Source organism: Takifugu rubripes, chromosome 4 (assembly GCF_901000725.2).
Source record: "Takifugu rubripes chromosome 4, fTakRub1.2, whole genome shotgun sequence".
NCBI lineage: Eukaryota > Metazoa > Chordata > Actinopteri > Tetraodontiformes > Tetraodontidae > Takifugu > Takifugu rubripes.
This window is the reverse complement of record NC_042288.1, coordinates 8,974,016-8,997,488: the sequence shown is the minus strand read 5'-3', so window position 1 is coordinate 8,997,488 and position 23,473 is coordinate 8,974,016. Positions and strand designations below refer to the sequence as shown.

Here is a 23,473-nt window from a genome sequence, read left to right as displayed (position 1 = left end):
GTTCTTGTACATGCTACACAGTGCTTAATAATGATGATGTTGGGAAATGCTGACATTTTGGCTGATCCTCACCAATTCAAGGGTCTGTGTGATGGTTAGGACTTGAGGTTAGGGTTAGAGGGGTTTGAGGTTACGATTAGACTTGGATTTAGGGTAATGTTGGGGTTAAGTCACACATTCCTTATAGATTTCTTGTAGATCTTTGTGAGGACTTTTAAATGTGCGTGTAACTTGTTGCGGCACCTTATCTGGCTTTAAACCTGGTTATGTATGGTTTAGTAATTTGACACACAGGTGTCTTCAGCAGAAAGGGGGTTGGAATATCTCCACCTTTGTGTCTTCAGTCTTTCACACACAGGACAGAAAGTGTACATACAGAACTTGGCCAAAGGCTAAGGTGAGGCTGTGGGTGGAGACAGAAGGTCACCGGGTCTAATCCTTATTAAAAGGTACTGAGTTGCTTGGGGAAGGACTCACCACTGACACACTCACACACATATATGAGAATTATGCAGAATGTCTTTACTGGTGCTTATTTTTTTTCTATTTAGTATACACATACAACACATGCACACAACAGAATGAGACAAACAGTGAAAACAGGTGCTGTTATAATTTCAGTTTTTTATTAATTGTTTTTCAATAAAGGGACAAAATGAGTGTGTGAACTGGATTATGCAGACAACTGCCAGAAAACACAGACAGTGGTTTTCCCAATACAACTGAACAGAGACCCCAAACAAGTACATCAGAAATTAAAGAGCTCGGTTTCTCCAATGACCATCGGCCAACATTACAAAAGAAAAATAATAAAACTATATCGTAACCAAAAATAAAATGAATCAAAATAAGCATCCATTCCAAGTCTCTGTTTTGAACAGAGCATATAAGTATCAATAAATAGTAACTCCCATAGTAAAAGATAAAGTTCAAGTTCAAGTTACAACAAACAGCTCTCAGAATAGGAATAGAAAAGGCTGATGATAACAAAATATTCCGCATTGCCATTTACAAAAAAGTTTCAACTCAAGCAGGCTTCTCCACGTCCCCCGGGTGGTTTTTCAAATATGCTTTGCATATGAAAGTTTACCCAATCTAAATATAAAGCACCATTTAGTATTTGGCAATGAAAAAAACTGCAATACATTTAATTTCTTTCTTTTTTTAATATTATTTATTTTGATGCTTTCGTAATCCATCCTTGTACTGCACTTTTTTTTTCTTTTTCGACTCTTCATGTTGGAATGTAATCAGGCGGGAGGGGTGAGAGACAGAAGCACACAACAGAACAGGCCGACGTCAGCTTGCATTACTGCATACGAGAGTGGCAGTGGGGATGGGGGGGGGGGGGGGGGGGGGGGGGGGGGTGGGAGATTCAACAAAAAAAAAAAAAGAAAATAACCAAAGAAGATATGTACAACCACCTCTGTTGACAGGAAACAGAGCGGCGGCCATCTGATGGCCTGTGACGCCTCCCAATGCCACATACTTTAGCTGCTTTTTTTCTCCTTTATTTCTTTAAACATACAAATAATTCGCACTATATTATCCTGCCAAATTAAAAAAATATACCGTGGCAGCTTGGGATTTTTTTCCACTACCAAAAAAAGGTATGGTAAATACCTTTTTAGAGAGAACAAGCAACAGTTAAAAATACGAGCCTCAATATAAATACTATAGTGCCTACTCTAAGTGAACATTGAATTCAAATACAATTCTAGAAATACAGAAAAAAGTAGACCATAAATGTGTTTAAGCATAGGAATTGACATGAGTGTGCATTTTCCTATATTTTAAGTTCTTTATTATATATTTATATATAATCTTAATCCTTTCCCCAATGCAAATTGTATTTCAACCTGAAGAGTTGTGAAGAACCAAGGCAAAATAAAATACAAAAACCATCACAGATTTTTTTTTTGTTTGTTTGTTTTTTACAGTCTTTTTTTTTTCCATTTCATATATATTGTGATTGAAGTCTTGAACACCACCAAGACGCTGAGGAAAAGAGAAATGACAATGAAACTTAAATGCGGTTTCCCCTTTGTAATTGGAGTGTTGTTTGTTTTCATATTGATCGCTGAAGGTTTTTACAAAATCATACTTGCATTGTGGGAAGCAGAACTCTGGTTATGACGGTGGCCTAAAACACTCCCTCTGGCTGCATTCATTGAGTGTCCAGACTGTTGTACAGACTACTGGATCAGTTTTGCTTGGCCTGGACTAAACGCTGGGATTTCTACAGGGTAAACATTTAGCAGTTAGGGTACAAAGGTTGACGACGCTGGAGTTGCTGGCAACAGATTGTGTTTCATCTTTTACGGCTCTGAACAAAGGGACTCTGGTCATCTGACAGTATTTCAGCAATGTTTTCCCTCTTCATTTGTAAACTGGGAAAATTTCAAAGAGTGCACTTTTATCCAAGACATGACAATCTCACTTTTGAACCAATACAGTTATTTTATTACCGTAAATTAAAAAAAAATATATGCAAGAGTGGTGCTGGAAAAAACAGGATTTTTTTTAAAACAAACAAAATGATGTGCCCTGCATTAGCCAATGCCTACTGATTCAAAGTGTCACATTTCCAGAGGCCTGTAGTACAGATATTTTAAATCTCTTGTTTTTGCATTTCATTTATGACCCTGTTTCGACATTAACAATGTAAAGTGAAGAGATTGCCTCTAATTCCCATAATACATGTACGTGTACAATATTTAGCTTTCTGTCTGTCTAGCTTGTAGTTTTGTCAATGCTCTCGACTAAAGTTAGCCTCGCTGGGAGCTCATATATTACTTTATGCATTGTTCAACACACTGACGTCTCGAAGCAGCGTTGTAGGTTTGTGCTAATGCAGACGCATAACTCGTCTCCGCCATGCGTTCTATACCTCAAGTTCAGGATTGTACATACAGATTACTTTTATCTCCAAAGTACCTTCGCAGCAGAAAGAAAACTACAAATAATTCAGATATACACAAAACTGCTTGTACCATGCTTGTCAGGAAATCCACACATTAAAGATAGCCTATCGAACATGTAGTAGGTAGCTAAGTGACGATTAAAAAGAACTTGCTGATCTTCCATCGTAAGGTGTCACAGTCCATTTTGAGAAGTCAGGTGCTTGATGCAAGAACCTTTCCTGGGTGGCTTAACCCTTCAATCTAATGTAACCTATACTGGTTAAGAGATATGGCCAATTTATTCGTTAGGTATCAAAGGCACTCTTCTTTTTCCTACCAAACGATAGTATAAATTTAATTCTGAGCACACCCTTGGCTTTTTGAAAGAAATTTAAAGGCTGTCAAAACTCTCAGTTTAGTCATCAAGCTGTTGCATGATATTTTTAAACCCTGTGTTAATGTGGAATCTTTCAGAAAGATCAGATTAAGTGCATTATCAGGGTTGTTAGAAGTGTGGTCAAATCAAAGACTGGTGACCTTTTATGTTATTAAACCAAACTGTACATGATATGTGTTGTAGAATGTCTGCAGCATGGTGTATCTTTCTTGTCTTTTCTCTTTTTGAAGGATAAAAAGAAAAAACAGAACAAGAGAAAAACAGCAACACATATACTCAACAACTAACCAACCAGGGACAAGTTCTTTTCTTTTTTTTGATTTTTTGATTAGCAAAAACATACTATGCATGCTGACTAATTCTTAAAAATGGAAAATGAAAACTCAAAAAGAAAATTGTACACAACATGTAAATTATTGCACAAGAGAAAGGCTTGAAGTTTTGCGTCAATGCAACAGTATTGCCCCAATACAGATCATGCATTCAATGGTTAATGGAAACAGAGTGTGCTGGTGCAGAGCACATGGTCTTCAGCTTCCGCCTGCCGAAAGTTGCTTATTAGGGTTGGGGCAAATCTACAAGGGGCTGAGAATAAACAGGGGACTGACGGTGGACATAGCTGAGGGGAAAAGGTCCCAAAGTTCGGCCTCCTATTCTGATTTTATTTCGGTACTCAAAGGACGGTCACTGTGCCATTTTTTCATGTGTTTCTCCAAGGTGCTGTAGACACTGAAGGGCATCTTACAAACTTCACACTTGTACACGTCTTTGCCAACCTGACCGTGGGTCTTCATGTGGCGTGTTAGTTTGGAGCTCTGAGCGCAAGCATAATTGCACAGCTCACACTTATATGGTCTTTCTCCCGTGTGGCTGCGCCGGTGCACTGTCAGGTTACTGCAGTTCTTGAACACTTTGCCGCAATACTCACAAGTATCAGTCCTGCGGCTATCCTTGGAGCTTGGCCGGCCAGGGCCTCCAAGGTGTGGCGTGCTGCCCCCGCTGCATGTGCCACTGCGGCCTGACAAACCCCCATCCAGCTCACCTGGAGGGGTCGAAAAACGCAGACTGCCATTCTCTGAAGAATGCTCTGATGATGAGGCAAAGGGCGATTGTCTGGAATCCCCAAAGTTCAGAAAAGGGTCCTTGAGTTGTCGGGAGGCAGCATAGCCAGCCAGCCACTGGGAGTAGACATTCTCCGTGTTAGGGATGGTTGGAGTTGGTAAGTCAAACTCCTTTTCCAGCTTGATGCGTTTTGTGAAAGGACTCAGTGGACTGGGACTACCCAACAGCATTTTTTTAGAAAGACCAATGGATGCCGATTCATTAGGGGATGCCCCTCGTCCATTGACTGCTGACACAGCGCCCTCCTCTGCGCGATCCGTTTCCAATACAGACTCCCCGTCACACATGTCACGATTATGATGATGGTCTCGGTTTAGGTGGTGGTGCAGGTGATTCTCCTGGGCCATGGCATTCCGTTTGTGCGCATTGAGGGCTTCACTGAAGTGCTGCATGCTAGCAGCCAGACCCATCCCCTGCATCACCTCAGGTAGTGAGCGAGGGATGGATCCCTCTTCACCTCCCAGTCGGCTTCCTATCCCACCATTGTTTTCATGCTGACGTACTGCTTCAAGGTTAAGACCAAAGTGATAGCTATTGTTCCTCCTGGATGCATTTTCATTGTTATGTTCCTCCTCTTCCTCTTCCTCTTCCTCCTCTTCCTCTTCTTCTTCCTCCTCTTCCTCTTCTTCCTCTTCCTCTTCCTCCTCCTCACCATTCTCATGTAGCATGCGATCATTCTCACTTTTCACCTTGGCCACAACCGACTTTAGAGCATTACTTGCGCTGCCTATATGCTCACTGGTTCCAGGCTCTGGTGAGGAGGTGGTTGATAGTCCATCTTCTGACTTTCCTGTGTTTGGAGAGGAGGATTTATGCATGTGTGTCTTCATGTGGCGCTTTAGTTTGCTGGCCTGTGTGCAAGCATGATCACACAGGTGACATTTATACGGCTTCTCTCCTGTGTGACTGCGCCGGTGCACAATTAAATTACTTTGAAACTTGAAGGCTTTGCCACAAAACTCACAACATTTTGTTTTTAAAGGGGTGACAGAGGAGGGTGTTGCCCCTGCCGAGGGGAGCGTGGTAGTAGGAGTGGTCTGAGAACCCACAGGTGACTGCATGGAGCCTGGAAGAGGAGGTGGTGTGGCAAGATACGGAGGTTTACCACTCCCTGCTCCACCTACGCTCCCGTTTCCCCCTGTCTGGAATGGTTGGAGTAAGCGTTGCATGGGGCTTGGCCTGCTGGGAGATAGCGGAGGAGTAGACCCTGAGGTGTTGCCTGCTAGCTCCCGTAACCGCCGTGAGAAGTCCATTGTCGGAGGGGGGTCTAGGGGCAGAGGAGGATTGAGGCGCATCACCCTGTCAAAGGCACTCGGATGGTGGGCTGCCAGCGCTAGCTCTTCTGGGCTCAGATGGTGGGGATCCAGGTGGTTCCTTGGAGGGGGGCTGAAGAGGGGTGGGGTGGGAGGGAAACGCTGATGATGCACCCCAGCGAGACCAACACCAGGACCAATCCCGCCCCCTGTTCCAACACTGTCCCTTCCACCTGAGCCTGAGCCCGGGATGCGAAGAAGGTTGAAAGGGCTTGCATCGGGAGGCAGATGGAGGCCGTGAAGAGGCGGCTGAGAAGGGCAGTCTGCACCCCCACCAAGGGAGGAGGGTCCACCCATCCGTGGGATGAGAGGGCTGCCGTGTTCACTTTCCAGGTAGATACGAAATCCATGGGAGTTCTGAGCATGCTGCAGCAAGAACCAGGCGCTGCCGTAGGACTGCTTACATGTAGTGCAGGTGTAGGTTGTTGGCTCCTCCTTTCCTGTTGGAGCAGAAAACAAAAGAGGTAGTTAGGTTTGATTCAGTGACATACACAGAGCTGAATTTCCAACTGAACATAAAGCCTGTTACAGCTTTTTAACCTGAACTGTTGAGGGTCCTATGATACAACGGTAGCTCTTATTGAGGTCATGCCCCACATGAGTAGCATGTGAAAAGTAGTTTGTTGTGTGTGCATGCATTTGTTCTTCTCCCAGACTGCTCAGGGACATGGTTGGCTTTATAATGCCTGTGACTCCGCCGTTGTCAGCAGTGGAACAAAGGATCAGGGCCCAGCAGACGTTCCACTGATATACCAAAACGGGCTCGTTAAACACGACAGGAACTCGCTCCTTCTGTAGCAACACCAAATAAATACTTCTTTTTTTTTCAAATTATTAACACAATATTTTAAAGTCCTATTCTCTGATCTGCTATTTATACCCCTCCAACTGTAAAACCAGTCCTCTCAGAGACAGTAAACTCCCCATTTCTATAAAATAACAAAACACCCCTCCTCCCTGAGCAAAGTAAAGCACATGGGGTGTAAATGCTTTTAGGGGTCGACAGAAAAAGAAACCCCCTCCCTCAATCAGCCTCCCTCCCTCAATGAGACCTAAAGAGACACTTTTACAAGGAGATAAGAGGGACATTTAAAACAGTAATTGCCTTCCAATGGCCTTACTGATGACCTGTGGTGGGACCCACAGTGCATGCGTAATCTCATTAGAGATCCAAATGGACTGCCATCGGCTGGCTTACAAGATTAGATGACAAATGGACCCCCAGCACTGCCATTTACAGTCTTTTCACCAGCAAGCATGCTGCAATTCAGTTGCCTTTTAAATTATGGTAACAAACATGCACAACTTTAAAATTCAGAATACAACCTATTTATAACATTTAAATTCAATATTATCAAATTCACCTAGCATATTTTTTCAATCAAAATGTAATTCCTTTATTTGTTTCTAATATTTTATAACAGATGCTTGTGTGACCTTTGTCAATGATTAAAAAAAGCTGATATTTAAATTGATATAGATCAGCAGTGAGTGATGACACCAGTTAGATACAAGCTTTTTATTGAATGCACTGTAATTGCTCTCAGTAACCCAGTCACATGCAGCTGTTTGTTCTTTCCAGTAGTAAGAGAAGTTTCTGATCTTTAATTTCCCCTCTACTTTCTAGTTGTCTGCCTTCTCTCTCATCTCCCTATCTCTACCCATCTCATAGTTTGTAAAGATTTAAATTATGGATTCGGAAAATTGGTCCAAATTATCACTAATTGTGGCCACATGTGTCTGAGACAACCTGTGAATATCATTTGCATTATGAGTAAAAGACAATTATTCCAGCTCTACTGCCGGGTCAGGAGACTTTATGTTCATACTGTCTTCTGCCCACCTTCATTGAATGTGCAATGCAAGTTGCTGTTTTTTACGTTTAATTGAGGAAACGTGTTTAAACGTATGACAAGCTCACACTTTTAGGGACGAGATGCCGAACAGGTGCTCTTGATTGCAATTGCCCCTTTCATACAGTATTTACTTGTGTTTACCATATATTTATCCTTTCAAAGTTGAAATGATGCTCATAAATTGACAGAGTAAGTCCTGGATTCACTCTGCAACTGGTCAATGGCTGCATTTCACCCAAATGTCGTTGAATTCCAGCTGCCACTCCTGATTAATATCATTATTGCAATTTCGCTCATTAAAGCTCTTTAAATATTTTCATAGCCCTCTGTTCTTGAACTCTTCCTTGTTGAAATTGTCTAGTCCAAAAAAATAGGATTTGAATCATTTCATACATGGTTGAAACTGAATGTAATGAAATCATAAGTAGGCCCAGTTCAAAGGTCCCAGCACCAACCATAAAAGTACTGTCATATATAGCATTTGTGAGCTCAAAGAAAAAGGGACAAGCAGGGTAACAGCATGCAGGAGCATAGAGGTGTGTATTTTTTTTACTTTTGAACAAAGTGCTTAGACTTGTCTGCGTGCTGATTGAAACTGTAAGGTTAATGGATTTTAGAGTAGGCAACCGCTCCACTCTGTCTCTCAGTAATATACTCCCATCAGCCACTTCATTAGGCAAACTCTCCACCAATGGTAGGTAGAAAAATGAAGAAGAGAATAATGGATGAAGATGGAGTCACATAAAGGGGAAAAATAAGGTGAGATTAGAAAAGTAGTACCCCTGGTTGTTAGAAGTGTAAGTTTAGAGGGTAGTGATGAATACCTGCTCCATCTTTGAGAAAGGCTGAGGATGGAGGGTGGAGAGGGTAAATAATAGCATCTGGCTCTTTACCCGGAGTAAATGTCAAAGCCATACAGCCACGAGTGAGAGAAGACACACATGCACGTTTCAGAAAGGTCCCAACACTCGATACCAGCCCTGCTACAGCGGCGAGCAGAGGCATTAAGCCTTATTAAGCCAAGGGCAGAGCCGGGACACTTATGTGACGCTGGCTGGAGAGGAAGGCATTGAGGCGGCTGGGTTCATGTTTCCTGTTTGATGGATGGATAGAATGGATGTGATAAAGTCAGCCTTTTAGTCCACCACAGCATGCTCATTTTAACATTTAGGCACAACTAGCTGGCATAGGCTCTAAAAATCCTCCTGCAGAAAAGTTGCTGCACATTAAATGTCTGGTCATTTTTGTTGCTGCCATATGCATGAACGTTCCTTCCAGTCTTCTTCTCTGTCCCTGCTTTTGTTCTTGTCCACCCTTGTTCTTGTCCACACTGTAGTGTCTTGTCTGCAGCCATTCTTTCTCTACACCTCCATCCTCTGCCCCCCTCTTTCCACCCATCACTGGCTCTCTTGTGGTGTCCTTGGCCAGGTCCACCTCTGGGTGAGGCGATAGTAATTGAGGTAATGGAACATTGCTGAAACAGGATTAGGTATGCACACTGGAAGTGAGGGACCATGTCCTCTAATACAATTTGGGATTTCTAACCGAGCCTGAGGCTGTCAGGAGCTGCTGCTTATATTTACATCTGGGCTCACCTGATCATCTGCTTTACCTCAGAGAGAGAGATGTTTCACAAGAATCCTCTATTAACCTATGCAGGGGGTGTGATGTCTTAAGGCACATTGTTTTATAACAGTTGTCCCATTAATCACAGGCAAAAATCCACATTAGCAGCAGTGTGCGCTGGTTAGATATTTGTAATGTTGCTTGAATGTAACACAATTCTACAACAAACCTCAGTTAAATAATGAAATGAGCCCCTTTTCAGGCAGAAAACTGAAAGAAATCTCATCTACCTGGTCCAAATCATAACTTAAATGAATACTAGCATATTTAAAACATTAATTGACTTCACAGAGGCCTGGTATCACTAGAGATGTGAAAATGTTCAAAATGAAATAAGCAAAATCATTTTTCTCCCTCATCTGCAATCCAGATAAATGGTATTTTCAGCGAACTAACAGATCAACACGCAGATCAACGTTTTTGTCCTCATGACTTCCATGATGCATTAGCACTGTAACTGATATGCTGCCCTTAAATAAAAGTGCCTGTAATGACTCGGGGAGCAAACCAGGGCAGTGAAACCATTTCCAAATGGTTTCTGCAGGACATGAACATTATCAACGCTCCCCGCCGCTCTCCTCAGGCCATCATCACCCACTTGTGGCTTTCTGCTTATATTCCAGAAATCATTTAAACTGCCCAAAGTACCCAAAAGCCAAATCCTTCTCATGTGAGAATACTGTTGCTCAGATGATGGCTCCATTCATAATGCGGTGCCTAATTCAGGCTGGGGCAATCGATGACCCTGGGGCATATTGGAATCCATTTATGTTAAGAATAAATAGGATCACCACACCCGTAATCTTTATGATGGTAGCCACTCCACCTAGATGCAAACTCCATTCTGGAGCATAAATGCTAAATGGACAGCACCTTACTGGCGTGTCACTACTGTTCTGTCCACAAAATAAATGCAAAAAAGAATGAAACTGCACAAAAAAAGAGAGATAAAGCAGTTAGATGCTTGCAAGAAAATCAGCATGTTTTACAAACAGCAAGTCCCCACTTACAAATCAGAACAGTAGCTTTACCCTGCGAGGTGGGAAGCTAAAGAAATAAAACTTTCTATAACTTTAAAAGAAGGCGGTTCAGTCATATTAACAAACCCGACTCTTAGCTGAACATAAAAACAGACAGACTTCCGAATGATTTCTGCAAATAGAAACCTCCAGGCCTGACAACAATAATCCACTGTTTTTATTGAAGAAGGAGCTGTGAACAAATTTAAACGACTAGAAACAACAATGGCTTATCGAGCCTGTCTGATTGCTTGCTGCGTGTGTGGACATATGCAAGGATGTGTGTAACTGTGTAGCCCTGCTGAACGGCCAATGAGAGAAAATATCAATATTGTGTGTTCCTCTGTGTGTATGTGTGTGTGTGTGGGTTTGTGTCAATATTTTCTGACACTGTGTTTGGGACCCCTGCTGTGCTACAAGTCTGCATTATCTCCAACTCTCTCGTCAGTAATCTACTTGTGTGTGAAAAAATTTCCTTGTTTTCCTCTTAGTCACACCAAAACAAAGAGTCGGCACAGGAGCTCTCTGTCTCTCTCTTTCCGTCTCTCTCCCCTCATGCACACATGCAGTAAAGTATCTCGTAAAGTTTGTTTTAATGATGCAGCCTGGGCCTTTAAACTGAGTTTCTGAATGTAATTAGGTGGGCAGAGCTTTGTGGAGGCATCCAAGCGCATGGTGGCAATGATGCATTGTAATGTGTGTGTGTGTGTGTGTGTGTGTGTGTGTGTGTGTGTGTGTGTGTGTGTGTGTGTGTGTGTGTGTGTGTGTGGAAGGAGACGCTCACACACAGATGAGGGACAGTGTCTGCATGCAGAAACAAAAGATCAGCGAGAGCAATGAGAAAGGCTTGAAAAGGAATCGATATATCAATGTAATAATCGTGATGCTCCCACTGAATAATGGTGAATAATGTTGGAATCATCCTCTCACAAATTTATATTTATTCAAAATCTCTGTCTGGTAGTTGGTGTCAGGTGTGTGTGTGTCTGTGTGTGTGTGTGTGTATGTGCGCGCGCGCCTGTCTACTCGACATCTAATCTCTCTCTCTCTCTCTGTCTCTCTCTCGACCCCCCCCGCCCAATTAGTTTCATCCTGCCATCTGTCCACCAACATTGCATGGTGGTCTCTCACACACAAACGGACACACACAGACACACAAAAACACACACAGGTGAGAGCAGAAGGAGGAATCCAATGGGGAAGAGGTGATGAGGAAAGAAAGGATGAATCACAAAAAAAACAGTCACACATATTTATAGACACACGCGGACAAGTTGCAACTCGACCGACAAACTGTTGCCAGAAATCCTTCTACACGTCTGTTCTCTCACTCCTCCGCTCTTCTTCCCTGTTTTGCTCCCACCATCCCTCCTCCTTTTAATCCCTCCATCTTCCCCTCCCAGGTGGGAAGCACTCAGTGCCATCTCTTTAATTGTGTTCATCTGACAAGGCCAATCGATAGAGGACATATTTAATACAAATTTATGACTATTAGCCATCAGCGATAAAAAGCTTTTTTTCCGAGTTAGCTTTGGCGTGTGGTGAAAGAGAGATAGGAGGAGGAAGTAAAGGAAATATAAGCAGTCCAGCTTTTAACAAAAACAGCCATCCACGGTTTCACTCTCCGACCTTGTAGAGATATGCTTTAAGCTGCAACAACACAAAAATTCTTATTCTTAGTTCCTTTTTTTTCAATTAGGCTTCAGCTTTCAACAGGTCTTGAGTAGATTTGGGAGGTTTCTCAGGCCTTTTTTTATTTGTACTGAGTTCACGGGAGGATTTCACTATGGATTCCAGCACAGCAGCAATTGTTGGCAGGCATATTAAATAATTATACAGACTAGCATTTTTTCAGTTCGGAGGGAAAAACTGGTGGAAATGACAAAAACTGGGCCTGTAAGACAGCAATGTGATACACTGTCATAAAGTAATATAATCAGCTTTGAATAAATTGTATTTCTTGTGCGATTCTGCGCAAATCATGTTCTTGCTGAAAGGCAAAAGAAGTAAATCAAATGCGAGTAGCTGAAATATTGAGTTCCTCCCAAGTTGTGCAGATTCAGTCGCTGTTCGGTTACATACAGGAACAAACAGCGAGCAGAGTGTTGCACTGAGATAAAGCACGAAGACAAACTCCCCTCCAGTGCTCCTTCACAACCTTGTCTGCTTAACAAACACACAGACTTGATTCATTAGAGCTGCAGCCGCTACGGCCTTAAAGCCTATCGATCCCCCAGACGCTGTTCTGCAGGCCAGGGGGGGTAAAAACCAAGAACAGAGAGATGAAGAAGTGGACAGATGTACTGAAGTGGGGAAAAAAGCCAAGAGAGACAGGCTGAATATATGGCTCTGTTAAAAACGGAGCGAGCCACAGTTTACCTGCTTCTTTAAATTCATTCTAGTGTGCAAGGAGACTGTGACGGCTCCCGGAGTGCAGAGCCCACAGCTCATCGCCAAAGGAAATCTCCAGCCCCTCCAAGAGAAACAAGGTGTGCATGAGCTGGAACCAAAATCAGATGATGGAGAGCTTTCTGGTTTGTGTGAAACCATGAGTCAAATACACTTTAGGGCTTTAACTCCCCCACAGAGAAATTTCAGCAGATTAATTCAGCAAAAGTCTCCAGCACAAGAGCTTCATTTGCGCCGTTGATATTTACCTGTATGAACAATATGGTGAAAATAATGCAAGGAAATCCATTTTAGCGCAGGTTGAGGAATATGCTACAAAACAGTATAACTCTTCTTGATGCAAAAAAACTCTCCGTTTACTGTATATGAGCTTTTGGGGTGCAACCATTGTGTTCAAACACAGAATTTGTCTTTTGTTGAACAAGAATTATCTACATATTTTCCTCACCAAGCTCGGCTTCCTGAAATGGTTTAAACACACCAACAACAACATGATATATCCTGTTCAAATCGGATTCATGCCATCAGATCCTAAAAAAGTTCATTTCAGATATTTGTTGTCCCTAGAAGGAAGGAAAATATATTCAAAAACAGCCCAATATTGCAAAAAAAGATCCTTGTAGAGGGTTAGCATGCCCGCTCAGTGTGTTAACTTGTGGTTTCTTGTGACTGATCTGCAGGGGTTTATGTTATCAGTGATAAAAGACACTTGATATTAATGAGACCCATTTCTGTTTGTGGGACAAGTATTGTGTGTCCTTTGAATTCTTCAAATTATCAGGATTTCTGTCTTCCATTTACGCAAAAATACTCGAGTGGAAAAATAGCCGCAAGCACATAAATAACTCATTGGAGTCATTAGAGGGAGAACAATCGCCAATTTTCATATCATCTCAGTTGGGAGGTCTATAAAATTAGCATGGTGAGAAATCAAACGGCAACTGACAAAGCCAAACTAAAAAAGAGTCAGATAAGAGAAAAGAAACCTTAAAATAATCACAATAAATCACAGAGACAGGGGGGAGAGAGAGCGAGAAGAGAAGTAAGGAGGAAGACAAAGAAGAAATTGAGAATCGGTGTGATACAACCCAAAGATGCTCCATTAGTAGTTTAGAAAGTGGTGTGGGGGGGTGTCTGGCATTCCCATTAGACCCAGTACATTCTAAGTGATACTCCACACCCACTTTCAAAGCCAAACCAACCCCACCCTCACACTGACATGGCCTCCCCCCTTCCGTTTCCCTTCTTCAAACCCCACCTTGGACAACCTAGCAGCGCCTCTCAGCCGGGTCCAAAAACACCGCACACAATCAGGGCCCACTAATGACCAAACAGCTCCCAAACAAGTCTGAAAAGCTATTAGGAGAGGGTATTTTGATGGGGGAAGTGATTTTTTTTTTTATATGCCATTAAAAGCCATGGATAAAATGAGCGTTCGCGTAAATACAGCCACAGGTCGGAAGGGGATAGCCAAAGGAGGATAATTGAGAAACCATCATCCCCCTGAGATAAAGGTGGAGTGTCCACATGTTTTCTATCAAAGTGAAGCAGATGAAGGGTAATGTCTTTTTAATAAGACAGAGCTGTATAAAAGGTCTCTGGGACATTCGGCTTGCATTTATAGTCCAGTTGGAATGGGATTAATATCACAGGGGGATATTTGCACCATGTTGCTGTAGTCTTCATTCCCCGACTATCCAGTAAGGTCTGCCACTAGTTACAATAGGAAAGCAAAAGGATGATCTATTCTTGAGTTTGGCTAAGTGCTTTTTGTGTTAACAGTCATGATAATGGTTTTTATTTTCCTTCTCGTTATCAGGACAGATTGTCACCTCACTTCCTGGTTTTAATCGGCAGTAGTTTCCTATTTGGTGTCCTTAAAATGACAGGGTATAATTTGTCAGCCTAAGTGAGAAGGCTCTGATTTTAATGTTCCACACGCAGCCAATATTTAAATGCTGCTGCCAGTTACCAGTTTTCAAGAAATCAAGACACTGGGGCATTTTTCCATCATTTATTTTGTTGTTTTAAAAAACGATTCAGATTTTTACATTTTAACCGCAGGCAACGAGGTTGTTGATGTTGGTGACAGGGAGAAAATGGTTCGTTGGTTCCAGATAAACAACAAAAACCAAAAAAACAGGTTCCACTGAGACATCAACGATCATGTCAGGTCAGGTGAAGACACGATTTGGAGCAAAATACACACTCGTGCAAATTTTTCCTAGACAAAGAGCTTACCGGTACATCCATTAGTTTTCAACACATCCTCTTCGTCAACACTTCCTGTCAGACAAAACAAGTCCTAAACCTACAGACTGCAGCAAGTATCCCTCCTGAAGCTATTAAAACAGGCCCTCACCATATGAAACATACCCAAGAACCTCTGCTTCAGAGCAGGAACTCCACCTTCAGTGCAGCAGGTCCCCGTTCATACACACTGTAGTGGCGTTACTGGAGTTCTGATGGGTTTGTTCAGTTGGAAACACCGAAATATCTGATTATCTGCAACTATCTGCCAAGAAAACTGCTCATTTCTAATGTCTCATGAAAGTAAACTAATATGAAGCAAAGAAAGTGACAGCTGGAAAATCCTACACTACTGTTTAATACTGCCAGACGCTCGCTGCTTCGCTACTCTCGTTCTCTACTTTCTCTACAGCTGAGTCCACTAAATCAAGTTGAAACACAGCTCTGTATGTGTGTGTGTGTGTGTGTGTGTGTGTGTGTGTGTGTGTGTGTGTGTGTGCGTGTATGTTGTGTATTTCCCACTATTTGCTGCCAAAAATGCATCCAGCCTCCACCCCCCACCTTTACCACCCTATAGAGGGTCTACCTATAGGAGGAGGAAGACCCAGAGGGGGTGGTGTGTGTGTGTGTGTGTATAGGTATGTGTGTGTGTGTGTGTGTGTGTATAGGTATGTGTGTGTGTGTGTGTGTTGTAGGTCATGCGGGTTGAATGAACATATCCTGCAAGCTTATCTCAAGTGGTGCAAGGAGAACAGCTATGCACACAAAGGGGGAAACTGCTGCTTTGCTCTTTTTTAACAGACTGCAAGTCATTTTGTCTTTGTGTCTTCAGATCTCTCCCTCCAGTAGAAAGAAAGCTGTCCTGGTCTCAATAAGGCAGCAACTCCCGACCCCCAATACATCCTGCTGACCCTGTTTTAAACTTCTGCTGTCTGGAATATCGTGAGGGGGTTCAGAGGGCTGTGGCCACATACGGAGAAAAGAAAAATAGAAAGTGAAACTTTCTCTTGGTGTCTGTTGGTATATTTAAACCAGAGGTCCAGAGCACATAAAGAAAACCACCAGACATATGTACAAATACTGGTCCATACCCAAATCACACGATTCACCTCAGTGACCATTCACAGTTCTCACTACCTGTTTCTGTCAGGCTTGCAGCAGGTGTGTGTGTGTGTGTGTGTGTGTGTGTGTGTGTGTGTGTGTGTGTGCGCGCGTGCGTGCGTCTGCGTCTGCGTCTGCGTCTGCGTCTGCGTCTGCGTGTGTGAGAGAGTGATATTGAAAGAGGAAGTGACCAACGGGACAGATGTCAGTTGTCCCATCACAGCACATCAATGTGTGCAACTGGTTCAGTAAAAAAAGGAAATCGGTTTTGTGTCAGAGAAAAGCAGCTTTTGGTTGGGAGTGAAACTCTCTTCAACTTCTCAGCAGCTTGTTCAACAGCGGCGCAGCATCCGACTTTTCTCAACCCTATTGTTCATGATAAGTCTTCATGAAGATGCTAAAAAAGTTCTTTGTTGCTGAAAAAAAGTTCTTTGTTGCTGGTTCAGATCGATATCCACATTGGTGCAATGTACTTAACCAGTAGCTCATTAGCACTAGCAGGCTCCAGATCAACACAAACTTCAACACAGTCACTAAAAACATTAGCATTCCACATGCGAGCAGTAAGCAGTTCCATGGCCCCGGCCTGAGACCGACAGCCTTCTGCCGGAGAGCAAGGTTGGGGGCCATGTTGAGCTAATTAACCCTGTTAATCTTAGTGGGCACTGGGTCAGTGTGTGTGTGTGTGTGTGTGTGTGTGTGTGTGTGTGTGTGTGTGTGTGTGTGTGTGTGTGTGTGTGTGTGTTTAGCTGGCTAACCCCAGCAGATGAGCCTTCATCCCAATCACAGCCCCCTTTCATGCTGGCAGCCTGCCGCTCAGCTTGGCAGACACACACTCACGAGGGGTCTGGTGTGCACGTGTGCCTCCACCACTGTGTGTGTGCATGCCTGTGTGTGCGTTTGCACTGGGGATGGAGGATTATAGATGTTGAACATACACACGCAAATGAGCGCAGGGTCTACCCGGTCTGCATGGTGTGTGTGTGTTTGTTTGTGTGTGTGTGTGTGTGTGTGTTTGTTTGTGTGTGTGTGTGTGTGTGTGTGTGTTGTAATAAAGCCAGTAATGTTTTACTGGCCCGCTGACTCAGTGCATAAAAAGATCAGTGGGCCAAATCCATTAGAGGGATAGTTGCATTACATGGTAAATATTAAACAGGTCAATATCTTCATTAGAAACATCATCATCTAAGACTCTGCAAAAGAAACAGGAATTCTGGGATTTCCGTGGAAGCCAGGGCACAAAATGTAGTTTCTCAATGTCTATTATGGCCAAGAATTGGCCTGCGGGACAGACTTTCCACCCTGGAATGAGTCAGCACCAGCATGTGGTGGTCCAGCAGATGATCACAGAAGATTCGGAGCTCCACTTTCTTGCCTTCCCTTGCCAGTCGCTGTCTACTTCTCTCTTGTTTTATTTTCCAATCACACTTTCAATCAACCACTGGCTTGGATGAAACATCAGACTTGAAATGCTTCTCAGCCTGTCTTCCAGACTGTCACAGTGGTTAACCTCCTCTCAAAGCGAGATGCACACAGGTCAAACTCTGCCCAGTCCTGATGAGCAATAAAAGCAGAGACCCACACATGAATTAATTTGATGTTTCTCTGGCGAGCGACGGCGTGATCTCAACTACAAACTTTCTGTAATTCTGTGTAAGTCAGACGCACTGAAGCGTTTCACACAGAAGATTTAAAAATGGACCTCAGAAGGAGAAATCAGGCATTATCTGATCAGCCTCATGCTGATGTGTGTAAATAAAAGCTGTTTGGTTTACTTTGGAATATCTGGGAGGCTTGGATTACACCGGGAAAACTGCTTCAGCTTCGAGAAGATGCTTCCAAAAATCAAGAAAGAAACAGCCAGATTACTACCAGCCAGCATGATGGGAGTTATTTTTCTGGCAATAAACACACTGAATTATAAAAATTATGAGCAAAGGCAGATCCATTTACATGTATCCCCTCCATAATTTAAAACTTTTTTGTTTGATTGCATTCAACAAATGAACAAAAATCTATTCCGAGTCATATATTTGTCATATGTTTCAAGACCAGTAGTCATTAACATGCAAATATGATTAATTACGTCACGCTAGTCATTGTTGAAATAAATTAGTTACATTTATGCTACAATTAACAAAAGTCGCTGCACAAAGGAAAGTAAAATCATTTAAAACCAGTCTTGATATTTAGCTGCAGATGAGCCTTCAGTCAGATTATTTATTATTAAAGATCCTCATTTTAGATCACAGCAATTTTATTTGCCTTTTCTAACACCCCAATTGATCACAAGGTGGCGGATTTTACGGGAACATGATTATGGAAATGGAAAATATGTGAAAAAAGTGACCAAAAAAAATGAAAGAAGAGGAAGCAAGGAAGACACAGACAGCCCTCGAGCTATTGTCGTCCACATATAGGTCAGGCCAATCGTAAGAGCTACACACAACACACACACACACACACACACTCCCCGGGAGGCTGTTCTCACCTGCAAAGAGGCCAGTTTGGACACCGTGTCAAAGATTAAACCTGTGTTTTATCTCAGGCAAGGAGGCTGCCTCAGGGAGAGTGTGTGTGTGTGTGTGTGTGTGTGTGTGTGTGTGTGTGTGTGTGTGTGTTCACTCAGAGGGGCAGAAGGTCACAAGAGAATAGTCTCTCACGCACGCACACACACACACACACGCATGCACGCGCACACCCAGATGCCTTTCTCTGTGTGCGCGGTCAAGTAGAAAGGTGGATCTGTGTCAGGTAGCGAGGGTATTTACTGTTACTGAGACAAGCAGGCCCAGAAAACACAAACACAGCAAGAGAGGGAGGGCGAGCCCAGAGAAAAGAGAGATGGAAAAACAGGGATAAACTGAGACAGAAAGCAGAAGGTGGAGGAGCAGAGTGCAGACGTGTTGAAAGGGCACTAACAGAAGCGATGGCCTTCTTGCTGTTAACATCAGTCAGACCACATCACTGATATTTAGTCAGAAACTTTGTTTTCCACGGATGCATTTGTTCAGGCCATAGTTGCATAGTTGTGTTCTGATTCTGCTGGTCTCTCCTCGAGATTGTGATAACTTCCTGTGTTAACATTCTAATTATAACGTGGGATAAATATAATGGAAGACATGGAAACATAAGCTGGTCTCTCCCCTGAAGGGGGTTTCTGTGAAAACTTTCCTCTCCACCATTCTCCGTTACGCACTCATGCACACATAACTGAAATTTCAAAATGAAATAAAATAGAATTGTTAAATTTCCGGCAGACGGATCACCAGCAGACAGGTTTGTGTATTGTTTGCTGTTTGTTAGACACGGTATTTACACGTATAGTTGCAGAGGTTGTAAAACAGTTCTAAAACAGCGTGTCTATCTATTGGGCATTCCTGGGAATGCAGCCGGATCCTGCCTCTGCTCTCAGATACGACGTCTCCTGAAGATGAGTGCAGACCAAACCTGCAACACACTGTTTTAAACGCCCGTTCTGTTTCAGACACTTGTGAGGCCGATCTGAACCCTTTCGTCTGTGCCTTTGAGGTTTAATCGGTCATTTAGCCGTCAGCTGGTCACCTGCATGCTCAGAGGGGGTCTGAAATCTCTCCTATCTGCAGTTGAAGTAGCAAAGATAAAGATGGCGAGAGGAGGAACTGACGACTTTGTGTGTGAGTTTTTTACCTGTGATGGGGGGGGTGGACAGAGGGAGAGAGAGGACTGTGATGCTATTCATCTGCATTTCTCCTTTTTTTAACAAAAGGTCAAAGGTCACCCATGACGCAATGAAATAAATATTTTCAGGTAAAATGTTGACTGTTGGGCATCCTCCCCCCCAGTAAGTGTCTGTTGATGTGTTTTTTAATGTATTCGTCTCTGCTGCTCTCCTGCCACTGGGCTCTGGGACAGCCAGGGACCACAGGTGCTGGGGTGAATCCGATGGACGTCCGCAATTTATCATTCATACGCCGGTGACGGCAGGCCGGGCGGAAATATGGCAGGGTAAACACGAACCATAGATCATCCAGAGACACAGATACACACAGACAGACAGCGATAAACACACACACGTACATAAAATATGTCTCTGCTGAAACAAGCTTTCATGTGTACATGCGGCGGGACACGGGTCACGTCACAAACGTGCCTCCGTTGGCCTGCTGCAGATAACTTTTTTCCATTTCTTTCCTCCACTTTATCTTAGTCTCACTTCTAGCTTCTCTGTCTCCCTCCCTTTTTATTACTTCTCGTAGATTCCTGGCAGAGGCAACGCAGGCTGCCGTCGTATTCAAAAACACCGATTTGACCTCATTTGAATGTTAACCTGTTTCTCCTGAACAATTATAGATTTATTTTCTCTTCTTCCAATGTTAGAAATAGACTCTGGTCTCCAATCCTGCTTTTTTTCCAGGTATAAATACACTAAAGAGATGACAGCCCCCCCTTCAGATCCTAAATAAACTTCCCTCCCCTAAATGCCCCACGCTTCCAAACTTTTAATCCAGGCTTTGCAGGGATGTATCACACTGTGATATCACTGCTGGCCTGCATCTGCCAGAGAGAGTTGGGAGCTGATTTCTATGTTTACATAAGATTAGAGCGCAGGGAGAAAAGAAGGTAGCTGATACGGTAGCTCCGAGCCAAGCAGCTCTCATTTTCTGACGCCACCATAAACAGCTTGCAGGAGAGCGGCGCAGCAACGATACAGGACGTTTCGCTGCTTACATGGAGCTACGGCAGCAGCGGTCAGCGTTCCAGGTTTGGCTCATTCGCAGGAACGACTCAGTCCAGACATCCCATTGAGGCCCGAGACACGACGCAACATCAGCACCGGGATCTAAAGGCACTGATGTGAGAAAATCTGTTTGTCGTTCAGGAATTCTTGGATGTTCTTCTGGTCCGAAACAAAATGGCTGGACTGAGACACTGAAGAATGAGGAAGACCCACAGGAGCCCACGTCCAACACTCTTGGTCCATCACTCCTGGGAAATGATGAACTCACATCTGTGTCAAAAAGCGGAGCAGTTCTCAGAAGACTGAAGCCGCCACTGACTGAAAAGGCCACGTCACGGTGGAAGTCTTCACCTAGGCTGTCCTGACACGCAGCTCCTGCTCATACGGGCAGCACAATATCCACGTAAACATTGGAAACTTATGACACTGTAATAACATGATTATATAGTGAGTTGTTTCTGCTTTCTATACGGTTGGATGAGGAACGTCAGTGATAATGCACTCCTGCAAGCACACGTCACCTCTGCTGTTTGTTACAGGTGTGTACAGGTGCGCAGACAAGCAAGATGCTGAGGAAATTACAATGCAGCAGGGGAGAGAATGATATTAAAAAAACAATAAATAAATAAATAAAGATTGATATTAATAACAAAGTCAACCTAAAGTTAATGCTAAAAATAAGAAAACCCTTTAGCAAGGCAGTAAACGCAGTGAGCCTGCAGGCCACAACCAGAAATAAATCCGGCATGGATGTCATGACAGCGAGAACTCCAACTCACTGTACTCACCTTCCGGCTGCGCAACAGCCAGACACTCAACCGTCACGCAAGTGCCCTTAAGCAAGGCATCAAACCCGCTGAACCTGCTCTACAGCCAACAGCACATCCAGAAGCTCTCTGTAAATTTACAGAAAGTCTTTATAACCCTCCCTTGCTTCCTGTTGCACCCCGTGACCCCAACGCTTGGTGTAAATATAAATGTGCTCCTGACACGTCAACTCGCACCCGCTCACATAGGCGGCAGTGCCGCAGAGGTTAAAAATATGTAGATTTTACTTCCTGCTGGTTTCAAGCTGCCCGGTCGATCCCTCTCTCCCTATGTGCAGCTCTCTGCGTCTTGAAGTGGAGGGCTCGGCGGGTCAGCATTAGTGGGAATCTGCTGCAGTTTCTTTCTCGTTTGAACTTTCATTGTTGTTGTTTTTTTTTTTCCTATTTGTGTTTTCCTGCTTTAACCCTCTGTGGCACAGTTTCCATGTCAGTAAACCCTCTTTGAAATGGTCCTGTTGAACCTTTTATGTGTGTGTGTGTGTGTGTGTGTGTGTGTGTGTGTGTGTGTGTGTGTGTGTGTGTGTGTGTGTGCACCAAACCCAAGGTATGACTGTGTGTCATTGTGTGTGTCCCATCCAAAAATGCACCCACCCACACAAACACAGTACCATCACATCGTCTCATCAAACAGTTGGACAGGAGCCAAGTTCATCTGTTAATGGACAGCTGCCATCTCTTTCCCTCTCTCTTTCTCTCTCTCTCTCTTTCTCACTCTCCACCTCTCTCTCGCCCACCTCCCCCCCCCCCCCCCCCCCCCCCCCCCCCCCCCCAGTCGGGTAGTCTTCCTCATGGCCTCCTCTCTTTCTTTCTACCTCTTCCCTCCTCCACAAATGCTGCAAATTGGTATGTGCATTTCCCTCAGTAAAGTGTGAGTCTTCCTTTGTCTGTCATGGTGCTCTCACACACACACACACGTACACACATACATAAAAACATATGTATGTGTGTGAAAGAGAGACGGGCTGTGTGTGAGCTCGCAGATGTAAACTGCAGTCCAGAACATGTTGAAACACATCTGTCTTCCAACGAAAACCTACAGCGGTGGCGGGACAGAAGGAAAAGGAAGGATAGAGAAGGAGGAGTGAAATTGGAAGGGGAATTCATAAAGAGCAGGTGAAGGTGCGTTTTATTTTCCCTCTGCTCAAAATAAAAAATACACTCACACAAAAGACCAGATTATCGGTTGGCAGGGGTGGGGGGGGCATACAGAGCCGAGGTGAAGAGTTCAAGGAATTTCAGTCTGTTTCACACTTTATTTAACAAAAAATCTTTATTTTTAAATACAGATTTACTTGGATTTTGCCCATGAATCCTCAAACCTATGGGAAAGGATCGCTGCTTTAGGCATTTTTTGAAAGCAGTATAATTTTGCTTCAATTATTTTTAGTATTTTATATATTGCTGGATTTGCTGTCATTGACTTGTTATTATTATGATTGTTGTTGTTATTGTTGTTGTATGTGATGCTGCATATGAGTCCAAGTGCAGGAAATAAAGCTAAAATACAAATGTAGAGGAGGCGAGGGTGAAAATTTACCACCAAGAGATTAGGAGAGGAAAAAATCATTAAGCGGAGTTTCAAATAGTTGTTAAACTCCATCATGCAGCATCATCTGAATCGTTAAATCATCAATCTGTTGTTAAATGATCGAAAATGTTTAATATCTAAATAATTAATAAAATAAAGTCATTTTTGCCCCTTAATGACTTTTACCTTTGATGACCTCAAGGTGGTAAAGTAAACACACACACACACACACACACACACACACACACGACTTGATACAAATGTATGTTTTGCATCTCGTTGTCCGTTTTGGGGGAATAAATTATCCATTAGATTTCATCATATCTTACCAGGGCAATTACATCAAGAAAATGATAGTGGACACGGGATCAATTATGCATGCCCTTGGCCAAAGACCAGAGG

The 23,473-nt window shown here is 43.3% G+C and overlaps 1 protein-coding gene across 1 annotated transcript in view; it reads right to left on the bottom strand.

Annotated features, from left to right (window-relative positions):
- Positions 1-607: 607 nt before the first annotated feature.
- The window catches only part of bcl11aa (BCL11 transcription factor A a), a 34,196-nt gene continuing 11,330 nt past the window's right edge, over positions 608-23,473 (bottom strand). The window contains exon 3 of the mRNA XM_011603157.2: positions 608-6,175. Within this exon, the coding sequence (XP_011601459.1) occupies positions 3,951-6,175 (2,225 nt within the window). The 3' untranslated portion in view covers positions 608-3,950. The remainder of the gene's footprint in view (positions 6,176-23,473) is intronic.